Genomic DNA, 11066 nt, shown 5'->3' with positions numbered 1-11066 from the left:
TTTATTTACCTTCTATGGCTGTCACTGGAACTGAGAGCCGGCTTTAGCTCTGAGGCTCGGCTCCAGCTCTGAGATCTCGGCTGCTGAAAGCAGGTATCTGGGTTTGTTTGGCTTCTATAATTGAAATACTGTTGCAACTCCAGCTCTGAGGCCTGGCTGGCTGAAAGCAGGTTTCTGGGTTTTGTTTAGCTTCTATAATTGCCACATTGTTTCTTAGAGTGCAGCTCAGAGGCTGGCAGCGGCAGGCAGGGAACCTTGGCTTCCTCCATCACTGGAGCAAGCAAGCCTCCCGTTCGCTTCAGCTGCCTGGCTGCCGGCCGCCATCTTGGTTGGCAGTTAATTTGCATATCTCTCTGATTAGCCAATGGGAAGGGTACCGAAGTTACGGTTAATTACCATGTTTCTCTATTATTAGATAGGATAATTACAAATACCTATCGTTGAGATAAAAAGAAAAACCAAGTAGATATTTCAAAAGATAATTCTGATGGAATTTCACATGCAGAGTGGGAGTTGCAATGTTTTAAATTCTACATTTACATTTGAAGTAGGTGATTCTATGTCAAATAAATAACCAGTTATTATGGATATTTAAAAGAATCATGAAAATAACATTCTGAGTCCAGTTTTATATTTTAAGAAACCTTAAACTTCACAAAGTAAATGCCAAACACCAGTTAGGGTACATGAAATATGCAGTTTCTACCCACTGAAAATTGTTATTATTTATCATAAGTCAACTTGTATTTATGATATCCAGGTCATTGCAATTTGCTAAAGACCAACTGCAGCCACACATTGTTAGTGCCAGAAACTCAGATCTGAATACTAACTTTCCATATGCCTCAACATGTTTATCAATAGTGTGATTCAAATCACTAAATATAATTTTCTGTGAAATATTTTGATGTTCAAATGATAGCATAGTATAATAATGATTGCATTACTAGTTCTTATTTGCCCTTTTGTTGATATCACTTCCAATAGACACAATAGATTACATATCAGTAATGAACAACAGTATTCAAATCTAATAGACACAGAAACTGAGCAGCTATACTGCTTTTATTTTTAGAAAAGGGTGGGAATTAAATTTAGATTTCTTACTAAGTTCCAGGTCTGTGTATCAGTTACCATAATAATTTACCTTCTTTATCCTAAAATCATAAATCACAAAAGATATGAGGATTTATAATCTAGAAATGACTGAGCATTATTAAAGCTAAGATAAAACTACTAACACCACCATGAGAAATCAATAATTATTTTTTAAATCCTCTTTTATCAGTAACAACCATCACTTTCTTCCAATGGAACCAACAAATGCAGCAAAACAAATTTACCAAGAAGGTAATAAAATTAAATGTTTTAAGTAGGGAATGTTACATTTGAGTGAAATCCTTGCTGTGTCCTGAGATAATGAAAACTAACCATTAGAAGAGAGGACCAGTGATTTTGGTGGAAAAAGTCAATTTAAGATAACCTAAAAAAAACTTGATTTAGTGTTCTAGATTTCTTTTAAAGCAATAAGATAGGAACAAAGTATACTCATGATTAATCAATTACATAAGATTATAATATATTTTATATATAATTTCCTAAGAATGTTATATATTCAGTATTGTGTCTGTGTATATGTGTGTGTGCTTCCAAATATATATATATATATCTTGGGAGGGGGAGGAAAAAGAAAAAGGAAAGATTGGGAGTAATAAATAGATGAAATGAAGGAAAAGTGAGACTTGGAATAAGTCATAAGCAGAAAAGGAAGGCACACTTAATCTAATACTAGTAAGATTGGAGTTGGGGTAAAAAGTACATCTAGTTTTTTTAACAGATAAACATTGCTAAGCTTTCATAATCAAGTATTTATTGAGTACATATTCTATGCTTAACACTATGTGATAAAGGGAAAGAGGGGAAATTTAAGATATGGTCTCTACTTTCAAAGAATGTAAAATCCAATGGGAGTGGCTGAGTTAACATACATAAGACAACTAGAGAAATAAGTTATATGGTGTGGAATGATTTAGTTTCTCAAAGGACGTAAAATTTTCAAGTTTTAAATAAAGAGCATGCAAATTCCTTCTTTAAGTTTGATACAATCATTCCTGAAATCAGGTCTTCTTTTTTTCCATTAGGGAAAAAAACTTGTTTGATAAATAAATTATGATGATCACAATTCCTTTTACTGAGAAGCAAGTCTATTTTAATGCTATAACCTCACTCTTTCATGTTTTTCTAGAATGTAGCTGCTAAAGGTTTAAAACCATGTTTTTGCAACCTTTCCTGCTTCAAGAGCCAGCTAAAGTTAAGCCGACGTTTTGACTCCAACCCTGATATTAGGCTGGAAGTTCTCCTTCCTCTTTTGCCCCTCCCCTTTGTACATTAGATAATGAAAAAATATTAACAGAAAGTACCTATAGAAACACTTAAGTTATCAATGGGGATAAATTTGCAATAAATAATTTTCTCAGTTTATTTCCATACTATTAAAATTATTTCAGAAAACATTATATTTAATATGAAGTTTTAAAATTAACATTCATTTGGTGACTGTCATTGCTACTAAAATTGTATACATCAAGACTGTTTCACAATAGAGAAGTCATTTCTGGTCAGTGGGGCATAAATTGTGGCTTCAGATGCCAAAGTGTAATGAAATTAAATTTATGCCACTCTATTTTTGCTTTCTTTTCTATTGACTAATCATTAATCTACTATGTCACTTGAGTTTGCTTAACAGCTGGTGTTGATGAAAAGATACTGGTTTTAATATATAGTAAGGGTGGTTATAATAAACCTAGTACAATATGCTGAAAATTTTTATGAGTCAATTAATAATGTACATGTGAACTTGTCAAAAAAAAATCACTGCCTTAGTGAAGGATAAAGTTGGGGGATAGTGGCTAAGATCAGAGTTTTTAGATTATTTTACCATTTATTTTTAATTCATTTGAAAGGAGCTATTTTTAAACTATATGTGGATTACATTTGCATATTTTTAGTTAACTATTTTGCTTCATTAGATTAGTAAGTAAATCAAAGATACCGTACTAGGAAATTTTTTTCAATCTGATAGCTTCTAGATGTTAAGAAAAATTGGGTATGATGATATTAATTTGCTGTTAACTAATGTCGTACAACATTGCTAAATGACAGTCCATCTGTCAAATTAACGTCATGACATCCTACTTGTTATTTTAATATGTTATAAAGATGAAATGTGTTTTTTAGATATGTTTTACATTTGTGCTAAGTAATGGAAAGTACAATATATTATGTGCCTGTGCCCTGAGGAACATTTTTAACAAAAATAATTGAAGGTAATAAATCTTACCTCCTTTCCCTCTATATTGCCCCTGCCCCAGTATACTTTCTACATTATTGTATCTCCAATACATAGCAAGCTTTCTAGATAGAGACAAAGGCTGAGCACTATTGTGTGCATTATAGAAAAGAACCCACAATACCTGCCAAAAATTTGCTTTGCCCTGAAATGTTGATCTAATAAACACTCTCTATGATCGCTTTTATGGTGATTTGATCCCCTTTCCTAAGATTGAAATGTGCTCTTGAAAGATGTTGCTATTGAACATAAGACACGTTTTTCAAATAATTAGGAACATCTACAAGCTAATAAATCTCTCCTACAGTTTTAATTTGACTGTATACCTGGTAGGTGTTTTTGCTTAAGAGCGTGTGTGTGAGGGTGCATGATTTATAATGTGTTTGGGTTTTTTGTTTAAGTTGTCATAGGCAGCAGTGATAAAATTTGGTGCAGAGAAGTGATGCAATTCATATTTGATGTGTAACTTATTATTATCTTTAATCATGCCTTGATCTTGCCAACTTTCCCTGATGTGAATTTTTTAAAATTTGAAGATGATTCATTTTGAGACACGTTGTTCTAATAACTGGTGTTCCTCATAGTGCTTTGTTTTCATGTGCAAATATATAGCACAGATGATTATTATACAATATCTTTTCAAAAATAATTACAGGGTTTTGTAGCTTTTGTGTAACATTATTCAGAGTATATTAATGTATAAATGTGACAATATATTGGGAAAAGTGAATTCTTAAACTATTTTAAATGGAATACTTTTCAACAAGAAGTAATGATGTGAATGAAAACTAATCCAATATATATGAATGTAGCCCAGGCTTGCAATATTGGTTTATCCATTAATTTTCTTAGCCCAGGTGTTTGTTTAGTGGGAAGTCATCTCACAAAGTGATGATAGATGTATTTTACTCAGAGCTGGTTATACAAGTCCAACATCTTGTACTTTTCATGCTCAAAACTGTTTGGTTAAGAACCATTGCTTGTAAATGTTTAAAAATCACAATTTAAGAAAATTGTTTATGATCTTTCAATAGAAAAAACACTTTATAGAAGCTTCCAATGAACCACTTAGAATATTTTAAAACTTAGGTTGGGGTGGATTTTATTAATAATTTCATTAAATTTTTATTGAATAACATTAGAACAGGTTTTTTTCAAAATGGAAACTTTTTACTGATTTTTAATACTTAAAATATACATTTGTTGTAAAAATCAATATAAAAATCTCAAAACTGGAAATTCTACCTATAGAACTTCTGTCTCCCTCTCAGACAAAACCATTGTTAATACTTTGCTGTATATCCTTCTAGGATTTTTATTTACAAAATATTTTTTTGTATTGCTATTTTTTCCCTTTATTTTATTTTATTTATTATTTTTTCCCATCACTATTCATCCCTCGTATACCTTCTTCCACCTCCACCCCTCTCACCACATATTCACCACACTATTGTCCATGTCCATGAGTTTTTTTCTCTTTTTTCCTCTCTTGCTCAGTGCTTTATAGTCCTCAAGACTGCACAAAACTCAGTGAAGGAAATATCCACCTCCCCCCAAAAATTAAAGTGATGTTAGGAAAGGAGATTGAATTTGGGATAGCCAAAGAAACATCAGATGTGAGGGAGGTGTCAAGAAGATAAGAGTCCACAGACCTTAAAAACACAAATGTCTGGTTAACCTTCTTCAAGGGTTAAGAGGGTCTAAATCAGCGGTTCTCAACTTGTGGGTCGCGCCCCCTTTGGGGGTCAAACGACCCTTTCACAGGGGTCGCCTAAGACCATCAGAAAACACATATATAATTACATACTGTTTTTGTGGTTAATCACTATGCTTTAATTATGTTCAATTTGTAACAATGAAAATACATCCTGCATATCAGATATTTACATTACGATTCATAACAGTAGCAAAATTACAGTTATGAAGTAGCAACGAAAATAATTTTATGGTTGGGGGTCACCACAACACGAGGAACTGTATTAAAGGGTCGCGGCATTAGGAAGGTTGAGAACCACTGGTCTAAATGATAGAAACATAAAAAGCCTCTTCACCCAAGGTCCTGAGCTCTTACAGACTCTCTCAAGCTTAAAAAAGAATTTAAATTGTCAGGGGACATCCTTCTACTAAAAGGGGGGGGGGGGGGATGAGCGAATAGATAAACTGCAGTCCCGCATATTAATGGATTGGAGACCAACTACTTTTAACTATCTATACTTAGGGTCCCCTTTAATCCTCTTAAAGACCAAAAAGTATTTTCTTTTGTTCTCCTATCAGGAAAATGATTAGCTTCAGCTTCCCAATGACCTTTAACTTTAGACAGTGTTTTCCCTTTTTCTTCTCTGCCCCACCAAACTCAATATTAAACCTTTTTCCTTCCTACACAATGTCCTCCCTCCCTTCTTTTCCATCCTTCACTGATTCAAGTAAGCAATGCTGTGAAATTTGAGGTTTGAACCATGTAGTATTTCTTAGGCATACTCAATAGAAAGGAATAGCTTTTAGACTGGGACCTGCTATCTGCAACCAAATAACACCCAGGAATTTATGCATTTGATATTCTACTTAGTGAGCATGAGTGGGAACAGTATTGTTCCTCTAGTCAAAAGCTCAGCTAGTATGACTTCTAGAGAACAACTTCCATATAGAAATTCCTGGAGTCTTTAGAAAATTGGAATTGGTATTTAAGTAATGATTATGTCTTTGACCCTCTTTGAAGAAATAGCATTACTATCTGGACATAGTTGTGGAATATACAGTTATGAAGATGAATCTGGGTAAAAGGGGACCACTCTAATTAACCACTCTGAGATCCTTTAACAAATATCTTGTGGGCAGAATTAATATTATAGAACAACATCCTTTGTAGTTAAGACACTGTAGTTTTTTAATCTCCTATCCTATAATCGCCTATTAATGCAACACTTGGAAGTCATTTCAGATGCTTTCTTTGGATTGCAGTTTCTCTTTTCCACCTATAAATGCCCTATTCATTTACCTAAATCTATTCTTGTCCTACCCAGCCAGCGTGGCTCAGTGGTTGAGCATTGACCTATGAACCAGGAGGTCACAGTTTGATTCCAGGTTGGGGCACATGCCCGAGCTGCAGACTCGATCCCCAGTGTGGGGAGTGGAGGAGGCAGCTGATCAGTAATTCTCTTTCATCATTGATGTTTCTCTCTCTCTCTCTCTCTCTCTCTCTCTCTCTCTCTCTCTCTCTCCCTCCCTCCCTCTCCCTCTCCCTCTCCCTTCCTCTCTGAAATCAATAAAAATATTTTTAAAAATGAAATAAAATAAATCTATCCTTGTCCCTAATCTTTTTAAAATAAATATATTTTATTGATTTTTACAGAGAAACATCAATTAGCTGCCTCCTGCACACCCCCTACTGGGGATCGAGCCCACAACCAAGGTACATGTCCTTGACCAGAATGGAACCCGGGACCCTTCAGTCCCAGGGCCCATGGTCTATCCACTGAGCTAAACTGGTTAGGGCACCTTGTCTCTAATCTTGTCTCAGTCTGTTGCTTTACTGAGTTTCAGTCTAAATTAATTCCATTGTTAATCCCATTGTTTGTGCATTTTGTTGTTTTGCAATGACCTTTTTCTAGTCCCTACCATTTGACCATGCCACTTGCTTAATCTTAGTGCAATTTCAACTTGTCTGGATAAAGAAACTAATTTGGTATCTATTCATATTTGTAGGCAGATCTAAGAAAAAAGCCTACACTGGTTGATAACTTCTCACTGGTTTTGAAAGTCATCATTATAATTAATCAAAGAACATTTTAAAAAAGATGTAATGCCTGAAAAGCAATACGCTAGGCACTGGAGAGGAGGCCAATACAAAGAAAATTTATGGTTCTTGCTCTCAAGTAGCTTACTGTTTATTGAAGGAGAGGAAAATATAAACAATTAAGTTCAATATAAGTTTAAATAGGAAAATACGTCCCCCAAAATATATGTACAGAGAGAAGAGGCCAGGTGAGAATAGGGAAGACTTACAAAGGAGTTAGAATAAAAATATATTAATAAGAATAAATGTTAATATAGAACTATGTACTAGGTACTGTTCTAAATGCTTTATATGTATTGACTAATTCTTAAAGATATAGGTAGGTTTTTAATATATAACTGCAGAGGGAAGATCGTAAGTCAAAGCATAAAAGCCTAACTCATAAGTTCTTTCTTTTTTTGTAACAAAAAGAATGGTTGAACTAATATTATCTAATTTTCATTGACCAGGAAAGGATCTATATTAGACTGAGTGAAGAAGTAGGCCACGTGACTGAATAAAGGTACCCAGAAACAAGATCTTTTACTAGGTGAATTCCCTATGCTACAAAAAGCTAGATTATGGAGGTACTTTACCTACTATAATGTCGACCTAGTCTTACTTTTCTTTTTATAAATTTCAATGAATAGTAAAGGACTTTTTTTCAATTCAAAGAAGTATTTTGAGGGTGTGCTGCTATGGACAATGTAAAATGAGAAGTACAAGAGAAAGGAAGGGCTACCTTTCCAAGCCATGAGCACAGGAAGAAACCTTAAGTCCTTGGGTAGTGGCAACAGAAGCAGGAGTTTAGTATTTCATCACAGAAGGCAAGAGCATAATCTCCATTTATACATTTAGAGAAGACAAGACATGTAGACAATTTGTCTAATACTACTAAAGGAGTTGGTATTGAACAATGGATTAAATCTAATTTAGCTGATATATTTGACCAGATGCAGCTAGAATAACTTTTCAGGTAGCTAAATAAGCAGGAGGTAGAATATATAGTTCTGTTAATTTTGGTTAATTTCAAACTACTGTATCATGCCTGTAATCAAGCAGGCTGTTATTTTAATACCAGGGCCAGCCCTTCCATTTATAATGCCATGAATTCCTGAGGTATACGAATTAAAACTGGCCACTTAACAGAGATCTCTTTGGGACCACTTATATGAAATGAATAATAGGGTTAAATTTTAAAAAATTAAATCTAGAGAGGTTTCCCATAAGTTATGTATAAGCCTTCATTAGGTACATTTTCCATTTTGAGTTCTGGTGGATAGGAGCCAATACGTTGCTGAAGCCACCACCACATACTACAATATACTGACTATGTAAATGCTTAGTACTTGAATCTTTCACATTTTTGGCTGGTTAGAAAGCATCATCTTTCAAACCAAATGAGAATAATGAAAGAGAGAAAGCTTTTATAGGTAAAAACACCAATTTTAATACGATGCTAAAATCACATAATGTTTTGACACCTAACCCCAGTTTCTGAGTGCATGAGAAGAAAATGTCTTTATCTTTGATGGCTTTGGAGAAGACTATGCATGTATTCTCCTTGGAGAATGGACATTTAGTCTCCATTTTTGTTTTAAAAATCTTTTTTTAAAATATATTTTTAGCCTTAACCAGTTTGGCTCAGCGAATAGAGCGTCGGCCTTCGGACTGAAGGGTCCCAGGTTCGATTCCGGACAAGGGCATATACCTTGGTTGTGGGCACATCCCCAGTAGGGACTGTGCAGGAGGCAGCTGAATTGATGTTTCTCTCTCATCGATGTTTCTAACTCTCTATCCCTCTCCCTTCCTCTCTGTAAAAAATCAATAAAATATACTTAAAAATATTTTTTATTGATTTTACAGAGGAAAGGAGAGGGAGAGAGAGATAGAAACCTCAGTGATGAGAGAGAATCATTGATCGACTGCCTCCTGTATGCCCTACATTAGGGATTGAGTCTGCAATCTGGGCATATGCCCTGACCGAGAATCGAACTGTGACATCCTGGTTCATCGATCGATGCTCAACCACTGAGCCACACCGGTCAGGCTGTTTTTTAAAAATCTTTATACTTAAGCAATTTGGCAAAGAGACAATATTAATGCCTACGTACAATAGCTAAAAAGCCAATTCAGAAATACAGTAATATAAATTGGAAGAGACAGAAACCTGATGTGTCATTTCCCACATTGCTTTGCTGTTGCTTTCTCTGGAAAAGTGATGCATTCATGATGTTCTTGGAAGGGTGATGAATTGAGATTGTGGTGAGATTCTGGATTTCAGTGGAATCATTCTCAGGATAGGGGGAAGCAGTCATTTTACAGACCCAGCAAGTTACCAGGACATAAACATGGGCATTTTCTTAGAGATCCAGGAGACAATAAGCAAGACATTTTAAAAAAGGGTGCAATATCTTTGGATGCCAGTGGCCCCTGTCCAGTCCTTGTTTATATTCTTCATCATTGGTTACATTAAAAGGAAAAACTTGATACTATTAGAAAACAAAATCATAAGACCTTAATAAATTCAGGCTTTTTAAACTGAGGAGGAAATTTCAGAGCAATGACAGGGATTTTAATGAAGAAAACTAGAATACCAAACCAGAAATTTGAAAATGGAGGAAATTCTTGGTGTTGATGAAAAGTATAGTTATGGAAATTTAATGAGCTAAAGGGACTTATTTTCCATGAGGAGTCTTAGAGCCTCTGGGAAGGATTCTTTCCCTGGCATTCATGAGAGATTAAATACAATCTCTCTCTCTCTCTCTTTTTTTTTCTGTTCTTGAAATTTCTGGCACCGTGTCTCATTTGGCAATTGGGACTAATTGGATTCTCTTCTTCATTACAATTAGAAAACTTTGTCCCATTTTGAAACATAAAATTTATGTCTATTTAGAGTTACTCTTTTGCCACTATGAACCAATTTGCTGTCATTAGGTGTAAATCAAAATATATTTATGAGTCATGTAATTATGGTTCAAATAGAAATTCCATGACTAAAATTTAATTTCTCAAAAGATGATGATGCCAATTATTTCTCAGCTCTTAGAAGTCAAGAAATAGAAAATTCATTGTTTTTAATTTAAAAAATATATGTCTTTATTGATTTCAGAGAGGAAGGGAGAGGGAGAGAGAGATAAAAACATCAATGATGAAAGAGAATCATTGATCAGCTGCCTTCTGCCCATTGGGGATCTAGCCCACAACCTGGGCATATGCCCTGACCGGGAATTGAACTGTGACCTCCTGGTCCCTAGTCGGTGCTCAATCACTGAGCGCACTGCAGCCAGGCATCAACAGCTACCAGAATAGGAACAAGGTGAAAAAGGAAGAAGAGGAGAAGAAAATGATGACATAGGCTTGTCCAAATCAAGTTTAGTAAGAAATATTATTTAACACTGTAGGCCTTGTCCCTCAGCTTGGCCTGTGGCTCTCTGACATCCCCTGAGGGGTCCCAGATTGTGAGAGGGCACAGGCCAGGCCGAGGGACCCCACTGGTGCACAATTGGGGCCAGGGAGGGGCTGCGGGAGGGCACCAGGGTGTGTCTGGTCCATCTCACCCAGTCCCGATTGGCTGGACCTAGCAGCAAGCTAACCTACCAGTCGGAGTGTCTGCCCCCTGGTGGTCAGTGCACATCATAGCTAACGATCGAACGGTCACTTAGGCTTTTATATATAGACTAGAGGCCCAGTCCATGAAATTCATGCACTGGGGAGGGGGAGGGTGTCCCTCAGCCTAGACTGTGCCCTCTTATAGTCCAGAGCCCTTGGGGGCTGTCCAACTGACGGTTTAAGCAGGCCTAAGCCATCAGTTGGACATCCTTAGTGCTGCCATGGAGGCGGGAGAGGCTCCCACCACCGCCGCTGTGCTCAACAGCTGTGAACCTGGCTTCTAGCTGAGCGGCACTCCGCTGGTGGGAGCACGCTGACCACCAGGGGGTAGCT

General features: G+C 35.9%; 1 protein-coding gene across 1 annotated transcript in view; it reads left to right on the top strand.

Annotated features, from left to right (window-relative positions):
* Nucleotides 1–1306, top strand: part of BRIP1 (BRCA1 interacting protein C-terminal helicase 1) — a 138282-nt gene extending 136976 nt beyond the window's left edge. Inside the window, exon 26 of the mRNA XM_014531667.1 lies at nucleotides 1289–1306. Within this exon, the coding sequence (XP_014387153.1) occupies nucleotides 1289–1291 (3 nt within the window). The 3' untranslated portion in view covers nucleotides 1292–1306. The remainder of the gene's footprint in view (nucleotides 1–1288) is intronic.
* Nucleotides 1307–11066: the final 9760 nt, after the last annotated feature.

The sequence above is a fragment of the Myotis brandtii genome, unplaced genomic scaffold (genome assembly GCF_000412655.1).
Source record: "Myotis brandtii unplaced genomic scaffold, ASM41265v1 scaffold120, whole genome shotgun sequence".
Classification (NCBI taxonomy): domain Eukaryota; kingdom Metazoa; phylum Chordata; class Mammalia; order Chiroptera; family Vespertilionidae; genus Myotis; species Myotis brandtii.
This window is presented reverse-complemented; position numbering and strand designations above follow the sequence as displayed.